Here is a 19,937-nt window from a genome sequence, read left to right as displayed (position 1 = left end):
GGGACAGAGTGAGAGTATGCCAGCACACACCAGAGCGCTATATATATATATATATATATATACAGGGACTAACTGAGTTATGTCCCTAATAGCTGCTTTTCATATAATATATGTATATATACTGCCAAATTTAATGCCCCCCCTCTCTTTTCCCTCTTACTGTTACTGTATATTGCAGGGAAGAGCCAGGGAGCTTCCTTCCAGCCGAGCTGTGAGGGAAAAATGGCACCAGTGTGCTGAGGAGATAGGCTCCGCCCCTTTTTCGCGGCCTATTCTCCCGCTTTTTATGGAATTCTGGCAGGGGTATTTACCTCATATATAGCCTCTGGGGTTATATATTGAGGTATTTTAGCCAGCCAAGGTGTTATTATTGCTGCCTCAGGGCGCCCCCCCCCCCCCAGCGCCCTGCACCCTCAGTGACCGGAGTGTGAAGTGTGAGAGGAGCAATGGCGCACAGCTGCAGTGCTGTGCGCTACCTTGGTGAAGACAGAGTCTTCATGCCGCCGATTTTCCGGACCATCTTCTTGCTTCTGGCTCTGTAAGGGGGACGGCGGCGCGGCTCCGGGACCGAACACCAAGGACTGGGCCTGCGGTCGATCCCTCTGGAGCTAATGGTGTCCAGTAGCCTAAGAAGCCCAATCCGGCTGCAAGCAGGCGAGTTCGCTTCTTCTCCCCTTAGTCCCTCGCTGCAGTGAGCCTGTTGCCAGCAGGTCTCACTGAAAATAAAAAACCTAAGTCTATTCTTTCTAAGAGCTCAGGAGAGCCCCTAGTGTGCATCCAACCTCGGCCGGGCACGAATTCTAACTGAGGCTTGGAGGAGGGTCATAGTGGGAGGAGCCAGTGCACACCAGGTAGTCTGAAATCTTTCTAGAGTGCCCAGCCTCCTTCGGAGCCCGCTATTCCCCATGGTCCTTACGGAGTTCCCAGCATCCACTAGGACGTCAGAGAAAATAGGGGATACTATTGGACAATATTCCCCTATGTGCCTCAAATGTCCTAAGCGTCACATGCCCCGCCAGCGTGTTCAACTACATGCTCCTCTGTGTGTCACCATACATTGCACTATATGCGCTATATCACTGCACTATGGGGGTCATTCCGAGTTGATCGCTAGATAAAAATGTTTGCAGCGCAGCGATTAAGTGAAAAAGCGGCACTTCTGCGCATGCGTATGCGGCGCAATGCGCACGCTCGACGTACTTTTACAACAGCTGATGTAGTTTTACTCAAGATCTAGCGAGGCTTTTCATTCGCAATGTCCGCCGCAGAGTGATTGACATGAAGTGGGCGTTTCTGGGTGTCAACTGACTGTTTTCAGGGAGTGTTCGGAAAAACGCAGGCATGGCTGGGAGAACGCAGGGCATGTTTGTGGCGTCAAATCCGGAACAGAACAGTCTGAAGTGATCGCAAGCGCTGAGTAGGTCTGGAGCTACTCTGAAACTGCACAATTTTTTTTTGTAGCCGCTCTGCGATCCTTTCGTTCGCACTTCTGCTAAGCTAAAATACGCTCCCAGTGGGAGGCGGCATAGCGTTTGCAAGGCTAAAAACTGCTAGAGAGCAATCAACTCGGAATGACCCCCTATATCATAATACTTCATCACTGCACTACATTCCCCTATACACTGCACTACCTCACCATACTACATCTGTTACACGCTGAACTACATCACTACACGCCCCTATGCACTGCACTACATACCCTATATACTACACTACACCACTACACCAAATCCCCCCCATCTGGGAGGCAAAGCGGAGGTTGATACTGCTAACTCGGAGCACAATGCGCTTCTACAGCTTGTACAGAGATACCAGTTACTGGAGCTCACCCGCACTGCGGCGGGGACAGCTGCGGGCAGACAGGTGGGTCAGAGACATTGCCCAGGGAGCTGTCTGCTGTCTCACTGGAGCAGCACAGCACTGCCAGTAAAAGAACAAGAAAAAAAAATCTGCTCCTCTGTAACTCTTTGGCACCCCCTTACATCCTGCACGTGGGGCACATGCCCCCTTAGCCCGAGAAAGCTGCATGTGAAAGTAATTGAAAGATAATAGACAAGTGCTGCCAACAGCCCCCCCCCCCCCCCCTGCAGCGCTATGTGCGGTGCCCCCTCCGCACACACCTAGTTACATCCCTGGTCATACATCCATACCACTATTTTACTGGCCCACTGATTTCCTCCACCTTTTATTAATATTTATATAGCACAAGCAAATTGCCTTGCTGCTCTTGAACACCTGTGTATACATACCTCCTCCCAACATGACCCTCTCCAGGTGGGACAGAATGCTCTGCTTCTGGACTTTTCTCTTAATTTAGGATTGCCATCACCTGTGCTGAACTGGTTAGTGGATAAGAAAGGAGTTACAGCACAGGTGACGGCACTCATAAGTTAAGAGGGAAGTCCAGGAGCAGAGCATTCTGTCACTCCTGGAGAGGGTCATGTTGGGAGGTATGTGTATATACATCACTTCACCTTCTCCCAGGCTGTAACCTTCCTTCTAACCATACCTCCCAACATGACCCTCTCCAGGAGGGACAGAATGCTCTACTCCTGGACTTCATTCGTAATTTATAATTACCATCACCTGTGCTGAAACACCTTTCTTATCCATTACCCTGTTCAACACAGGTGCCAGCAATCATAAATTAAGAGAAAAGTCCAGAAGCAGAGCATTGTGTCCCTCCTGGAGAGGGTCATGTTGGGAGGTATGTTCTAACCCTTTGTTATACCTGGCTGCTATAGCCCCATACAGCATACAGTAATCGTAACCTAACCTTTTCTATTAATTTATGCCTATATACGCAGCATTTATCAAATGTCGGCTCTATCTGGCCTCCGCCTTATCTCAAGATGGCTGCAGTAGTATAAGCATACTTGCCTAACTGACCCTCTCCATGAGGGAGAAAATGCTCTGTTCCTGGACTTTCCTGGTAATGTATGATTGCCATCACCTGTGGTGAAACACCTTTCTTATCAATTAACTAGCTCACCACAGGTGATGGCAATCATACATTACCAGGAAAGTCCAGGAACAGAGCATTTTCTCCCTCATGGAGAGGGTCAGGTAGGCAAGTATGAGTATAAGTCAGATAGAAGGTTAGCTGAAACATCAGTTAGCGCATGTAATAAAGCTGCGTATCACACTAGTGTATCCCGGCTACCAGCAGCCTCAGCCTGCCTGCCCTGGCCCTGGGTGTGTGATATATGTATCATCAACAACAACCACAGTAAGCGACAGCAGCAGCTCTAGTGTGAGGCAGACAACGCAAAGACACGCCCACGCTCCACAACCCCCCCCGTCAGCTGATGTACGGGCAAGCGTCACATGACAAGATCCCTGAGCTGAGTGAGAGCTCTTGCTATTGCTGCTGCTGTTGTGAGAGAGGCCTCGGTAGTGGTGAGCGCTCAGTGGCGGCTGATATAGAACATGGCGGGTGGCTTGCTCCGTGGCAAACTGATCGCTGTCATCGGGGATGAAGACACCTGCACCGGCTTCCTGCTCGGGGGCATCGGGGAGCTCAACAAGAATCGGAAGCCGAACTTCTTGGTGGTGGAGAAGGAGACCAGCGTGACGGAGATAGAGGAGACGTTCCGGTGAGAGGCTGGGGGAGCGGGCTGTGCGGGGGAGGTTACAGACAGGAGCCTCTACGGCAGCAGCACGCCCCAGTACTGTGTCCCAAAATAACATCTTGTATCCCTGTGTTTCACATGAGGCATGTCTCACAGTCTATCTGTCTGTAAAATGCACAGGGCACATCTGTTGTTCATATTTGGCCTGTACAATTTAAAACATTTATTTTATCCTTGTTTAAAATAACAAAAATGCAGAGTGTATAGTAGTACACTGTCACTGGAAATGACATACAGTGTTGCTACATGCTGAGATAACCATTGCATGATGTGACTGACCAATCAATGCATTAGATTTCTGATGAATAAGGTGTTCCACAATACTCTGAATGCTTTTCGTACATTGGGGGTCATTCTGAGTTGATCGCACGTAGTAACTTTTTGCTGCTCGTGCGATCAACCTGACGCCGCCTATGGGCTTGTGCAGCCCTGCTATGCTAAAAAAGTTTCCTGCTAAACAAGACCAGCCCTGCAGCTGCTTACCCAGTGCGACGGATCCAGCGATGAAGGTCCCGGCTGTGACGTCGGACATCCGCCCTCCAAACACCTGCATCCGCCTGCGTTGGACTCACCACGGCTGGAAAACTGTGAGTATCTGCTCCTGAACGCCTCCCGCCTGTCTGTCTTCTTGCGATCGCCACTGCGATCACTTTTCTTGCTGGCGGCGTTGCGGCCCGGTTACGATGCGTGTGCGCAATGCGTCTGCCGCGCATGCGCATTTCCGAACCATTCGCACCGCAGCGAAGAACCGCTGCGTGCAAACGGGTCGGAATGACCCTCCTTGCCCCATTGCGGAGCAGGCAGAATGACGTTAGCACAAAACAGGGTCTTTTCACCCTTTGCATAGCAACATGTTGGTTTGTTCCATTACAGATTTCTCCTTGTTTGTACCTTTTTTTTTTTTTTTTTTTTTTGTTAATTTTCCCCAATTCTGCATCAAGCCCAAAACTGGATAACTGATAGCAATGTAATCAGTGCCAAAGTTTTCAGATGGGCCCATAAAAGGAAAAAAAAACCACAACAGTCTGGCTGTGTACTGTACATAGTCTCCATTATTATTCCACAATAATTACTTCCCCTTTTACATGGTCATGAGACTAAACCACAGCCTTGCAATACTGATTTTCCACCCTTGGGACAGCTGTGTGTTTGTGTACATTGCCATAACTATATTTACTATAAACACAGTTCTTCATTTGCTCTGGAAATATCTGCCCCATTCTAGAATGTACTGTACGGCTGTTTATGAATGTTCACTTTACTGTCGTCCCATAACACTATGGTGCAAAGCTTTGCTTCAGTGTTTTCATGGTAAACAAACTCCTCCATCTGTGTAAATGATGGCTGCCATCTCCGTTACTGCAGTCTCTGTCGTTTACTCCAGGTTGAGGTTCAGAAATCATTACAGGTTGAGTATCCCTTATCCAAAATGCTTGGGACCAGAGGTATTTTGGATATCGGATTTTTCCGTATTTTGGAATAATTGCATACCATAATGAGATATCATGGTAATGGGGCCTAAATCTAAGCACAGAATGCATTTATACATACAGCTTATACATACATCTTATACATACAGCCTGAAGGCAATTTTAGCCAATATTTTTTATAACTTTTGGCATTAAACAAAGTGTGTATATTCACACAATTCATTTATGTTTCATATACACCTTATACACACAGCCTGAAGGTCATTTTAGCCAATATTTCTCTAACGTCCTAGTGGATGCTGGGGACTCCGTAAGGACCATGGGGAATAGACGGGCTCCGCAGGAGACTGGGCACTCTAAGAAAGATTTAGTACTACTGGTGTGCACTGGCTCCTCCCTCTATGCCCCTCCTCCAGACCTCAGTTAGAATTTGTGCCCGGACAGAGCTGGGTGCATTTTAGTGAGCTCTGAGCTTGCTAATAAGAAAATATTTTAGTTAGGTTTTTTATTTTCAGAGAGCTTCTGCTGGCAACAGACTCTCTGCTACGTGGGACTGAGGGGAGAGAAGCAAACCTACTAACTGCGGCTAGGTTGCGCTTCTTAGGCTACTGGACACCATTAGCTCCAGAGGGATCGAACACAGGAACCTAACCTTGTCGTCCGTTCCCGGAGCCGCGCCGCCGTCCCCCTCGCAGAGCCAGAAGACAGAAGCCGGCGGTCTGAAGCAAGAAGACGTCAAAATCGTCGGCAGAAGACTCCTGTCTTCATATGAGGTAGCGCACAGCATTGCAGCTGTGCGCCATTGCGCCCACACTAACCCACACACTCCGGTCACTGTAGGGTGCAGGGCGCAGGGGGGGGGGGGCGCCCTGGGCAGCAATTGAAGTACCTCCTGGCAAAAGCAGCATATATACAGTTGGACACTGTTATATGCATGAGCCCCCGCCATTAATTTTACACAATCGCGGGACAGAAGCCCGCCGCTGAGGGGGCGGGGCCTTCTTCCTCAGCACTCACCAGCGCCATTTTCTCTCCACAGCTCCGCTGAGAGGAAGCTCCCCAGGCTCTCCCCTGCAGAAGCACGATAGAGAGGGTGAAAAAGAGAGGGGGGGCACATAAATTTGGCGTAAAAACAATATATACAGCAGCTACTGGGTTAACACTAAGTTACTGTGATTCCTGGGTCATATAGCGCTGGGGTGTGTGCTGGCATACTCTCTCTCTGTCTCTCCAAAGGGCCTTGTGGGGGAACTGTCTTCAAATAGAGCATCCCCTGTGTGTGTGGTGTGTCCGTACGTGTGTGTCGACATGTCTGAGGTAAAAGGCTCCCCTAAGGAGGAGATAGAGCAAATATGTGTGTGAGAGGGTGTCTCCGTCGACAACGCCGACACCTGTTTGGATATGTGTAAGTGCTAAGGTGAATTTATTGCACAAAAGATTAGAGAACAGACAGGAAATCTACCCATGTCTGTCCCTATGGCACAGAGACCTTCAGAGTCTCTCAATGCTCACTATCCAAAATAATAAACACTGATATCGACACGGAGTTTGACTCCAGTGTCGACTACGATAATGCAAAGTTACAGCCAAAATGGCAGAAAAGTATTCAATATATGATTATTGTAATAAAAGATGATTTGCATATCACTGATGACTCATTTGTCCCTGACACAAGGGTACACATGTTAAGGGGAAGAAAACTGAGGTAAATTTCCCTCCTCTCATGAGGAAAAAGAGCGGGAATCTCCAGACAAGAGACTGCAGCTTCCCACAAAGAATTCTCAGGCAGTATCCTTTCCCCACTAGGGCCAGGATGTGATGGGAATCTTCCCCTAGGGTGTCACGTTTGCCCAGAAGGTAGCCCTAGCTATTCTCAGGGATCCTGCAGATAGCGTGCACATTCTGGTACACTACTCAGACCGGCGATTGTGTCGGCATGGGTTTATAGCGCTGTGGCAGCGTGGACAGGTACCTTATCAGCAGAGATTGAGACCCTAGTATGCATATAGATATACTGTCTTAAGAGATATGTATATATAAAACATGCCCAAAGAGACATGAGTATACTGGGTCCTGGAGCTAAAGCTATGTCGATTTCTGCTTGACGTGTCCTGTAGAATATGCAATGGACAGATGATGCCGACTTAAGAGGCATATGGAAGGCTAAGGACTGTGTGGAGAAGGGTTCTCGGACCTGGTCTCCACAGCTATAGCTGGTAATTCTGATATTTTGCCTTATATTCCTGCACAGCCTAGGAAAGCACGAACATGTCGCTGGGGCTCCACAGGCGGAGCTAGGCCCAGTGGGGGCACGCCTTCGTAAGTTCAGCCACAAGTGGGTTCACTCCCTGTTGGATCCCTGGGCGATAGATATTGTCTCAGGGATACAAGCTGGACTTTGAGAAGATGCCCCCTCACCGACGGCCCTGCCGGCTTCCCACCACGAGAGGAAAACAGTGTTAACTGCAATTCACAAATTGTATCTTCCACAGGTAGTGGTCAAGGTTCCCCTCCTTGAACAAGGAGGGGGTTTTTATTCGACCATGTTGTAGTCCCGAAACCAGACTGTTCGGTCAGACCCATATTGAATTTAAAATCCCTGAACATATACCTGAAAAGGTTCAAGTTCAAGATGGAATCGCTAAGAGCGGTCATTGCAAGCCTGAAAGGGGGAGATTTTATGGTGACTCGGGACATAAAGGATGCATACCTTCATGTCCCCATTTATCCACCTCATCAGGCGTACCTCAGAATTGCGGTACGGGATTGTCATTACCAATTTCAGACGTGCCGTTTGGTCTCTCCACGGCCTTGAGAATATTTACCAAGGTAATGGCGGAAATGATGGTGCTCCTGCGGAAGCAAGGTGTCACTATTATCACGTACTTGGACGATCTCCTCATAAAAGCGAGATCAAGAGAGCAGTTGCTGAACAGCGTATCACTTTCTCTGGAAGTGTAACGGCAACACGGCTGGATTCTATATATTCCAAAGTCGCAGTTGGTTCTTACAGCTAATCTGCCTCTACTAGGCATGATCCTAGACACAGACCAGAAAAGGGTTTATCTTCCGATAGAGAGAGCTCAGGAGCTCGTGACACTGGTCAGGAATCTATTAAAACCAAAACAGGTGTCAGTGCATCACTGCACTCGAGTCCTGGGAAGGAGGGTGGCATCATACGAGGCCATTCCCTTCGGCAGGTTCCATACGAGGACCTTCCAATGGGACTTACTGGACAAGTGGTCCGGATCACATCTTTAGATGCATCGGTTAATCACCCTATCCCCCAGAGCCAGGGTGTCTCTCCTGTGGTGGCTGCAGAGTGCTCACCTTCTCGAAGGTCGCAGATTCGGCATTCAGGACTGGGTCCTGGTGACCACGGATGCAAGCCTCCGAGGGTGGGGGGCAGTCACACAGGGAAGAAATTTCCAAGGGCTGTAGTCAAGGCAGGAGACTTGCCTTCACATCAATATCCTGGAACTAAGGGCCATATACAACGCCCTAAGTCAAGCGGAGACCCTGCTTCGCGACCAACCGGTTCTGATTCAGTCAGACAATTTCACCGCAGTGGCTCATGTAAACCGCCAAGGCGGCACAAGGAGCAGGGTGGCGATCGTAGAAGCCACCAGAATTCTTCGCTGGGCGGAGAATCACGTAAGCGCACTGTCAGCAGTGTTCATTCCGGAAGTGGACAACTGGGAAGCAGACTTCCTCAACAGGCACGACCTCCACCCGGGAGAGTGGGGACTTCATCAAGAAGTCTTCGCGCAGATTGTAGGTCGGTGGGAACTGCCACAGGTGGACATGATGGCATCCCGCCTCAACAAAAAGCTACAGAGGTATTGCGCCAGGTCAAGAGACCCTCAGGCGATAGCTGTAGACTCACTGGTGACACCGTGGATGTTCCAGTCGGTTTATGTGTTTCCTCCTCTTCCTCTCATAGAGAATCATAAGGAAAAGAGGAGTGAGAACAATACTCATTGTTCCGGATTGGCCAAGAAGGACTTGGTATCCAGATCTGCAAGAAATGCTCACAGAGGACCCATAGCCTCTGCCTTTCAGACAGGACTTGTTGCAGCAGGGGTCCTGTCTGTTCCAAGTCTTACCGCGGCTGCGTTTTGTTGGCATGGCGGTTGAACGCCGGATCCGGGCAGAAAAAGGCATTCCGGATGTGGTTATTCCTACACTGATAAAGACTAGGAAGGAGGTGACGGCTAAACATTATCACCGTATATGGCGGAAAAGAATGTTGCTTGGTGTGAGGCCAGGAATGCCCCTACGGAGGAATTCCAGCTGGGCCATTTCCTTCACTTCCTACAGTCTGGAATGACATTGGGCCTGAAATTGGGTCCCATTAGGGTCCAGGTTTCGGCCCTATCCATTTTCTTTCAAAAAGAATTGACATATTCTGCCCCCTTTTGTGCTACCAGTGGCACTTTGGGATCTTAACGTGGTGTAGAGTTTCCTGAAATCTCACTGGTTTGAGCCACTTCAGACCGTGGAGTTAAAATATCTCACGTGCAAGGTGGTCATGCTATTGGCCTTAGCTTCGGCTAGGCCTGTGTCAGAATTGGCGGCTTTGTCATGTAAAAGCCCCTATCTGGTTTTCCATATGGACAGGGCAGATTTACGGACTCGTCCGCAATTTCTGCCGAAGGTGGTGTCATCTTTTCATTTGAACCAACCTATTGTGGTGCCTGCGGCTACTCGTGACTTGGAGGATTCCAAGTTGCTTGATGTAGTCAGGGCTTTGAAGATCTATGTAGCCAGGACGGCTGGAGTCAGGAAAACTGACTCGCTGTTTATCCTGTATGCATCCAACAAGCTGGGTGCTCCTGCTTAAAAGCAAACCATTGCTCGCTGGATCTGTAACACGATTCAGCAGGCTCATTCTGCGGCTGGATTGCCGCATCCAAAATCAGTGAAAGCCCATTCTACAAGGAAAGTGGGCTCTTCTTGGGCGGCTGCCCGAGGGGTCTCGGCATTACAGCTTTGCCGAGCAGCCACTTGGTCGGGTTCAAACACATTTGCTAAGTTCTACAAGTTTGATATCCTGGCTGAGGAGGACCTTGTGTTTGCCCATTCGGTGCTGCAGAGTCATCCGCACTCTCCCGCCCGTTTGGGAGCTTTGGTATAATCCCCATGGTCCTTACGGAGTCCCCAGCATCCACTAGGACGTTAGAGAAAATAAGATTTTACTCACCGGTAAATCTATTTCTCGTAGTCCGTAGTGGATGCTGGGCGCCCGTCCCAAGTGCGGACTTTCTGCAATACGTGTATATAGTTATTGCTTAATAAAGGGTTATGTTATGTTGGCATCCATTGTTTGATGCTCTGTTGTTCATACTGTTGACTGGGTAAGTTTATCACAAGTTATACGGTGTGATTGGTGTGGCTGGTATGAGTCTTACCCTGGATTCCAAAATCCTTTCCTTGTAATGTCAGCTCTTCCGGGCACAGTTTCCTCAACTGAGGTCTGGAGGAGGGGCATAGATGGAGGAGCCAGTGCACACCAGTAGTACTAAATCTTTCTTAGATGTGCCCAGTCTCCTGCGGAACCAGTCTATTCCCCATGGTCCTTACGGAGTCCCCAGCATCCACTACGGACTACGAGAAATAGATTTACCGGTGAGTAAAATCTTATTTTTTTTATAACTTTGTGCATTAAACAAAGTGTGTCTATATTCACACAATTCATTAGTTTCATATACACCTTATACACACAGCCTGAAGGTCATTAAATACAATATTTTTAATAACTTTGTGTTTTAAACAAATTTTGTGTACATTGAGCCATCAAAAAACAAAGGTTTCACTCTCTCATTTAAAAAAGTCCGTATTTCGGAATATTCCGTACTCAACCTGTAAATACATCTGCCTATAACAGCACTTGAAAAATTACTTCTGGTTTTTTGTTCTATTTATTTTTAATTTGTGCATAACTTTTTTTTTTTCTTTTTTTCTGTATTAATACAATCATCATTTAATTTGGCATTTGTTATTTAATGGGTTTTCTTTAGTCTTTTAGATTTCTAAATGTTGTTGTTGTTGTGCTAATTTATTTTTTCAATTAAATATGTAAAACACAATAGTGCTAACTGGTTTCACTTTCCTCCTGCAGGAGTTTTCTACAACGTGATGATATTGGGATAATATTGATCAATCAATTCATTGCAGAGATGATCCGACATGCTATTGATGCACATAATATCTCTATCCCAGCCGTGCTTGAAATACCTTCTAAGGAGCACCCCTATGATGCCAACAAGGATTCCATACTACGCAGAGCTAAGGGCATGTTCACCTCTGATGACTTGCGATAACTATGGGATTCATTGGGAATTTCCTCTAAACAGTCATGTGTAATTCCTTAACTTATGCATTATGTTAGTACAGAGTTACTAGTAATATATGTCCGTTCTAGACTTTTTTTTTTTTTTTTTTTTCTGTTTTATTATTCTTTTTATTTTTCACCCCTTTGTTCAGACGAATTTACCGCCACCACCAGTGCTGTATGGCTTTCCTCCATTTATATATGGTCTGTTGTTTTATTTCAGATTTAGGGACACTAATATAATATATAAAGAAAAGTTCAACCACTGTTGCAGAATACACAAATAGTACAGCATGCAGAGAATAGGTTCTCCACACAGATTAGTTAATATAAACAGGTTTGTTCCGAGTTGATCGATCTCTAGCTATTTTTTGCAGTGCTGCGAACAGATAGTCGCCGCCTATAGGGGAGTGTATTTTTGCTTTGCAAGGTGCGATCGCATGTACAGCCGAGCACTACAAAAATGTTTTGTGCAGTTTCTGAGTAGCTCAGAACTTAGCCGCTGCAATCAGTTCAGCCTGTCAGGTCTCGAAATTGACGTTAGACACCCGCCCTGCAAACGCTTGGACACGCCTGCGTTTTTCCAAACACTCCCAGAAAACGGTCAGTTGACACCCACAAAAACGCCTTCTTCTTGTTAATCTACTTGCAAATGGATTCTTCATTAAATCCATCGCTCCGCCCCCAAAGTCTCTAGTATCTACCTTCTGAACTAAGTGAATCTTATTCTCGTTCTAATTTTCCTATATTGGAGGCTTATGTCTCAGACCAGTGTAAATCCTAGATGAGTGCTTCTCAGGTGGTCATTATATTGGATAGTGAATGAGGAGCACAGGAGGTCATGTACATAGTACTGCTTTCCAAATCCACTTCACTTTTATGTACTATAGTAACTATTGTTATAAATAATATATTCAAAACTATTTGGGTAGAAATCTGTGATACATTTCTTTACCATTTCCTATGTATTTCATGTTCAGGCCTTTTGCAAAAGGTTTATTGTTGAATTGTATCAATAAATATAGAAACACTGAAAATTACTTAAGACTGGAGTATTCTTGATTGAATGTCCTTGGACTTGGGGGGGGTAAATCAGATTTGATTGCAGCAGCAAATTTGTTAGCAGTTGGGCAAAACCATGTGCACTGCAGGTGTGGCAGATATAATATGTGCAGAGTTAGATTTGGATGGGTTACTTTTAGTGATGAGCGGGTTCGGTTTTACTCTGTTCTCAAAACGGCATCTTATTGGCTCACGGATGTCACGTGTTTTGGATAGCCAATAAGATGCCGTTTTGAGAACCGAGTAAAACCGAACCCGCTCATCACTAGTTATTTTGTTTCTGTGCAGGCTAAATACTGCCTGCTTTATTTTTACACTGCAATTTCGATTTCAGCTTGAACACTCCCCACCCAAATATAACTCTCTGCACATGTTATATCTGCCCCCCCCCCCCCCCCCCCCCCCCCCTGCAGTGCACATGGTTTTGCCCAACTGCCAATACATTTGCTGCTGCGATCATCACTGAATTAGGCCCTCGGTTATCTGGAATGTACAAGCACTGTTATTTTCACTCAAAACAGACTGTGCACTAAATGTATAATCAAGGGCGTAACAGAAGTACCATGTCTATGTTGTGTGGTTGGATTTTTGTACTATTGCACTGTACAGGGGTCCAGTGCATGTTCTTGCTATGGAGGCCACAAACGCCCCTGTATTGTGATGGTTTATTCCAGTCATATGTTCTACACTAACTGAGTTTAAGAGGCATATTTAGTTCGGTGCTGGATTTTTCTGCAAGAAAATTTGTAGACCTCCCTTCCAATCTCAAATTACAGCGGGTATGTGCGCTGCCGGTACCTGCGGTATTCAATGGAGAAATAAAAACCTTGATTTCTCTGACGTCCTAGTGGATGCTGGGAACTCCGTAAGGACCATGGGGAATAGCGGCTCCGCAGGAGACTGGGCACAAAAGTAAAAGCTTTAGGACTACCTGGTGTGCACTGGCTCCTCCCCCTATGACCCTCCTCCAAGCCTCAGTTAGATTTTTGTGCCCGGCCGAGAAGGGTGCACACTAGGGGCTCTCCTGAGCTTCTTAGTGAAAAGTTTAGTTTTAGGTTTTTTATTTTCAGTGAGACCTGCTGGCAACAGGCTCACTGCATCGAGGGACTAAGGGGAGAAGAAGCGAACTCACCTGCGTGCAGAGTGGATTGGGCTTCTTAGGCTACTGGACACCATTAGCTCCAGAGGGACAGAACACAGGCCCAGCCTCGGAGCTCGGTCCCAGAGCCGCGCCGCCGGCCCCCTTACAGAGCCAGAAGCAAGAAAAGGTCCGGAAAAATCGGCGGCAGAAGACATCAGTCTTCAACAAGGTAGCGCACAGCACTGCAGCTGTGCGCCATTGTTACTCAGGCACACTTCACACTCCGGTCACTGAGGGTGCAGGGCGCTAGGGGGGGGGGTGCCCTGAGCAGCAATGTAAAACACCTTGGCTGGCATAAATACACCACATATAACCCCCAGGGCTATATGGGTGTATTTTAACCCCTGCCAGAACTCACCTAAAAAGCGGGAGAAAAGGCCGCCGAGAAGGGGGCGGAGCCTCTCGGCACACGGGCGCCATTTTCCATCACAGCTCCGCTGGAAGGACGTCTCCCTGACTCTCCCCTGCAGTCCTGCACTACAGAAAAGGGTAAAAAAGAGAGGGGGGGCACTAATTTGGCGCAGTTTTATACTAACAGCAGCTATAAAGGGAAAAGCACATTTTATAGTGGTATTCCTGTGTGTGTATGTATATGTATGTATGTATATATATATATATATATATATATATATATATATATATATATATATATATATATATATATAGCGCTCAGGTGTGTGCTGGCAAACTCTCCCTCTGTCTCCCCAAAGGGCTAGTGGGGTCCTGTCCTCTATCAGAGCATTTCCTGTGTGTGTGCGGAGTGTCGGTACGATTGTGTCGACATGTTTGAGGAGGAAAATGAGATGGAGGCGGAGCAATTGCCTATTATACAGTTGTCACCCCCTAGGGAGTCGACACCTGAGTGGATGAGCTTGTGGAAGGAATTGCGTGACAGTGTCAGCTCCTTACGACAGACAGTTGACGACATGAGACAGCCGGCTACTCAGCTTGTGCCTGTCCAGGGGGGTCTCAAACGCCATCAGGGGCTTTAAAACGCCCGTTACCTCAAATGGCAGACACAGACACGGATTCTGACTCCAGTGTCGATGATGAGGAGACAAACGTGACTTCCACTAGGGCCACACGTTACATGATTGAAGCAATAAAAAATGTATTGCATATATCTGATAATACAAGTACCACTAAAAAGGGTATTATGTTTGGTGAGAAAAAACTGCCTGTAGTTTTTCCTGTATCCGAGGAATTAAATGAAGTGTGTGATGAAGCGTGGGTTTCCCCCGATAAAAAACTAATAATTCCTAAAAGGTTATTGGCATCGTACCCTTTCCCGCCAGAGGATAGGGCACGTTGGGAAACACCCCCTAGGGTGGATAAAGCGCTCACACGCTTGTCTAAACAGGTAGCACTACCCTCTCCTGATACGGCCGCCCTAAAGGAACCTGCCGATAGAAAACTGGAGAATATCCTAAAATGTATATACTCTCACACGGGTGTTATACTGCGACCAGCTATCGCCTCAGCCTGGATGTGCAGTGCGGGCCTGGCGTGGTCGGATTCCCTGACTGAAAATATTGATACCCTAGTTAGGGACAGTATATTACTGACTATAGAGCATTTGAAGGATGCATTTCTATATATGCGTGATGCACAGAGGGACATTTGCCGACTGGCATCAAGAGTTAGCGCGCTGTCCATTTCTGCAAGAAGAGGTTTATGGACGCGGCAGTGGTCAGGTGATGCGGATTCTAAAAGGCACATGGAAGTATTGCCTTATAAGGGGGAGGAGTTATTTGGGGTAGGTCTATCTGACCTGATAGCCACGGCAACTGCTGGAAAATCCACATTTTTACCCCAGGTAGCTTCTCAACCTAAGAAGACGCCTTATTATCAGGCGCAGTCCTTTCGGCCCCATAAAGGCAAGCGGGCAAAAGGCGCCTCATTTCTGCCCCGTGGCAGAGGGAGAGGAAAAAGGCTGCAACAAACAGCCAGTTCCCAGGAACAAAAGCCCTCTCCCGCCTCCGCAAAGTCCTCAGCATGACGCTGGGGCTTTACAAGCGGACTCAGGCGCGGTGGGGGCCCGTCTCCAGAAGTTCAGTGCGCAGTGGGCTCACTCGCAAGTGGACCCCTGGATCCTTCAGGTGGTATCTCAGGGGTACAAATTGGAATTCGAGACGTCTCCACCTCGCCATTTTCTAAAGTCTGCTTTACCGACGTCTCCCTCAGACAGGGAGGCAGTATTGGAAGCCATTCACAAGCTGTATTCCCAGCAGGTGATAATCAAGGTACCCCTCCTACAACAGGGAAAGGGGTACTATTCCACACTATTTGTGGTACCGAAGCCGGACGGCTCGGTGAGACCAATTTTAAACCTAAAATCCTTGAACACTTACATACAAAGGTTCAAATTCAAGATGGAGTCACTCAGAGCAGTGATTGCAAACCTGGAAGAAGGGGACTATATTGTGTCTCTGGACATCAAGGATGCTTACCTACATGTCCCAATTTACCCTTCTCACCAAGGGTACCTCAGGTTTGTGGTACAGAACTGTCACTATCAGTTTCAGACGCTGCCGTTTGGATTGTCCACGGCACCCCGGGTCTTTACCAAGGTAATGGCCGAAATGATGATACTCCTTCGAAGGAAGGGAGTTTTAGTTATCCCTTACTTGGACGATCTCCTGATAAGGGCAAGATCCAGGGAACAGTTGGAAGTCGGAGTAGCACTATCTCAGATAGTGCTGCGCCAGCACGGTTGGATTCTCAATATTCCAAAATCGCAGCTGATCCCGACGACACGACTTCTATTCCTAGGGATGATCCTGGACACAGTCCAGAAAAAGGTGTTTCTCCCGGAGGAGAAAGCCAGGGAGTTATCCGAACTAGTCAGAAATCTCCTAAAGCCAGGCCAAGTCTCAGTGCATCAATGCATAAGGGTCCTGGGAAAGATGGTGGCTTCTTACGAAGCAATCCCATTCGGCAGATTCCACGCAAGAACCTTCCAGTGGGATCTGCTAGACAAATGGTCCGGGTCGCATCTTCAGATGCATCAGCGGATAATCTTGTCACCAAGGACAAGGGTGTCTCTCCTGTGGTGGTTGCAGAGTGCTCATCTTCTAGAGGGCCGCAGATTCGGCATTCAGGACTGGGTCCTGGTGACCACGGATGCCAGCCTGAGAGGCTGGGGAGCAGTCACACAGGGAAGAAATTCCCAGGGTTTGTGGTCAAGCCTGGAGACATCACTTCACATAAATATCCTGGAGCTAAGGGCCATCTACAATGCTCTAAGCCTAGCAAAACCTCTGCTTCAAGGTCAGCCGGTGCTGATCCAGTCGGACAACATCACGGCAGTCGCCCACGTAAACAGACAGGGCGGCACAAGAAGCAGGAGGGCAATGACAGAAGTTGCAAGGATTCTTCGCTGGGCGGAAAATCATGTGATAGCACTGTCAGCAGTGTTCATTCCGGGAGTGGACAACTGGGAAGCAGACTTCCTCAGCAGACACGACCTCCACCCGGAGGAGTGGGGACTTCACCCAGAAGTCTTCCACATGATTGTGAACCGTTGGGAAAAACCAAAGGTGGACATGATGGCGTCCCGCCTCAACAAAAAACTAGACAGGTATTGCGCCAGGTCAAGGGACCCTCAGGCAATAGCTGTGGACGCTCTGGTAACACCGTGGGTGTACCAGTCAGTGTATGTGTTCCCTCCTCTGCCTCTCATACCCAAGGTACTGAGAATCATAAGGAGGAGAGGAGTAAGGACTATACTCGTGGCTCCGGATTGGCCAAGAAGGAATTGGTACCCGGAACTTCAAGAGATGCTCACAGAGGACCCGTGGCCTCTACCTCTAAGAAAGGACCTGCTCCAGCAGGGACCCTGTCTGTTCCAAGACTTACCGCGGCTGCGTTGACGGCATGGCTGTTGAACGCCGGATCCTGAAGGAAAAAGGCATTCCGGATGAAGTCATCCCTACCCTGATCAAAGCCAGGAAGGATGTAACCGTACAACATTATCACCGTATTTGACGTAAATATGTTGCGTGGTGCGAGGCCAGGAAAGCCCCTACAGAGGAATTTCAACTGGGTCGTTTCCTGCATTTCCTGCAAACAGGACTGTCTTTGGGCCTAAAATTAGGGTCCATTAAGGTTCAAATTTCGGCCCTGTCGATTTTTCTTCCAAAAAGAACTGGCTTCAGTTCCTGAAGTTCAGACGTTTGTCAAGGGGGTACTGCATATACAGCCTCCTTTTGTGCCTCCAGTGGCACCTTGGGATCTCAATGTAGTTTTGGGGTTCCTAAAATCACATTGGTTTGAACCACTCTCCACTGTGGACTTAAAATATCTCACATGGAAAGTGGTAATGCTGTTAGCCCTGGCTTCAGCCAGGCGTGTCTCAGAATTGGCGGCTTTATCCTATAAAAGCCCTTACCTAATTTTTCATGTGGACAGGGCAGAATTGAGGACTCGTCCTCAATTTCTCCCTAAGGTGGTTTCAGCGTTTCACTTGAACCAGCCTATTGTGGTACCTGCGGCTACTAGGGACTTGGAGGACTCCAAGTTGCTGGACGTAGTCAGGGCCCTGAAAATATGTTTCCAGGACGGCTGGAGTCAGAAAATCTGATAGCTGTTTATCCTGTATGCACCCAACAAGCTGGGTGCTCCTGCTTCTAAGCAGACTATTGCTCGTTGGATTTGTAGTACAATTCACCTTGCACATTCTGTGGCAGGCCTGCCACAGCCATAATCTGTAAAAGCCCATTCCACAAGGAAGGTGGGCTCATCTTGGGCGGCTGCCCGAGGGGTCTCGGCTTTACAACTTTGCCGAGCAGCTACTTGGTCAGGGGCAAACACGTTTGCTAAATTCTACAAATTTGATACCCTGGCTGAGGAGGACCTGGAGTTCTCTCATTCGGTGCTGCAGAGTCATCCGCACTCTCCCGCCCGTTTGGGAGCTTTGGTATAATCCCCATGGTCCTTACGGAGTTCCCAGCATCCACTAGGACGTCAGAGAAAATAAGAATTTACTTACCGATAATTCTATTTCTCGTAGTCCGTAGTGGATGCTGGGCGCCCATCCCAAGTGCGGATTGTCTGCAATACTTGTACATAGTTATTGTTACAAAAATCGGGTTATTATTGTTGTGAGCCATCTTTTCAGAGGCTCCTCTGTTATCATGCTGTTAACTGGGTTCAGATCACAGGTTGTACAGTGTGATTGGTGTGGCTGGTATGAGTCTTACCCGGGATTCAAAATCCTTCCTTATTGTGTACGCTCGTCCGGGCACAGTATCCTAACTGAGGCTTGGAGGAGGGTCATAGGGGGAGGAGCCAGTGCACACCAGGTAGTCCTAAAGCTTTTACTTTTGTGCCCAGTCTCCTGCGGAGCCGCTATTCCCCATGGTCCTTACGGAGTTCCCAGCATCCACTACGGACTATGAGAAATAGAATTATCGGTAAGTAAATTCTTATTATTTATTTATTATCAAAATTCTGTAGGTGGGTTGTTGTTTTTTTAAATAAACCTGCACAGCCTGTCATCAGGCTCCTGATGCTAGTGACGGGCTGGCTTGCACCTCTGACACCCATCGCAGACACACACACTAGCTGCACGTAGGGGGTGATTCAAACCTGATCACTGGGCTGCTAACTTTGCTGTCCTGCGTTCAGATAGTCGCTGCCCACGGGGGGAGTGTAAATTCGCCGTGCAAGTGTGCGATCACGTGTACGCCAAGCTGCAAAAATCCACCATGTGCAGTGTGTGCGTAGCCCAGGACTTACTCCTAAGGTGCGATTAGAACAGGCTGATCAGGCCGGAACTGACGTCAGACACACTCCCTGAAAACGCTTGGCCACTCCTGCGTTTTTCCAAACACTCCCAGTAAACAGTCAGTTATCACCCTCAAACGGCCTCTTCCTGTCAATCACCTTGCGATCGGAATTTTCGCACAATCCTGTCGCTGACCAGCGATGCCCTTTGTTGTTGTCCAACATGCGTGCGCATTGCGATGCATGCACAGTTATGACCTGAACGACTGTTGTGCGAAAGCGTACAGCAGCGATCAGGCCTGAATCACCCCCATAGTTATTTGAGTCCTGGGTGGTGGCCATTTCTGGACTAAGTAAGATAACTGGAAACTTCTGATTACTTAGTCATTGTTAGGGGTTCAGAAGAAAGTCCCTACAATTTTTCTTAAAAATAACAGTTTTAGGAAAAATAGGACTTGTTCTGAAGCTGCTAAAAAAAATAAAAAATAAAAAAATAAACCTCATCCAATTGAATACCAAAGATCTTGTACCTGCGGTATTTTTACGAAATTGAATATGCCCTAAGTTGTAACATTCCAAATGGGTGGTCAAAAAAATCAGTTTGGTTGTAA

General features: G+C 47.7%; 1 protein-coding gene across 1 annotated transcript; it reads left to right on the top strand.

Moving 5' to 3' along the window:
* Positions 1-3,163: 3,163 nt before the first annotated feature.
* Positions 3,164-12,436, top strand: ATP6V1F (ATPase H+ transporting V1 subunit F). The gene is made up of 2 exons (XM_063926705.1): positions 3,164-3,596; positions 11,184-12,436. Exons 1-2 carry the CDS (start codon positions 3,430-3,432, stop codon positions 11,383-11,385), a joined length of 369 nt encoding a protein of 122 aa, XP_063782775.1. The 5' UTR covers positions 3,164-3,429; the 3' UTR covers positions 11,386-12,436.
* The last annotated feature ends 7,501 nt before the right edge of the window (positions 12,437-19,937 follow it).

The sequence above is a fragment of the Pseudophryne corroboree genome, chromosome 6, assembly GCF_028390025.1.
Source record: "Pseudophryne corroboree isolate aPseCor3 chromosome 6, aPseCor3.hap2, whole genome shotgun sequence".
NCBI lineage: Eukaryota > Metazoa > Chordata > Amphibia > Anura > Myobatrachidae > Pseudophryne > Pseudophryne corroboree.
This window is presented reverse-complemented; position numbering and strand designations above follow the sequence as displayed.

Excerpts from the sequence above, each read along its gene's own strand:
- ATP6V1F (XM_063926705.1), top strand. The coding sequence starts at position 3,430 with ATGGCGGGTGGCTTGCTCCGTGGCAAACTGATCGCTGTCATCGGGGAT. Across the intron at positions 3,597-11,183 it reads GAGATAGAGGAGACGTTCCG|GAGTTTTCTACAACGTGATG; the intron begins GTGAGAGGCTGG and ends TTCCTCCTGCAG.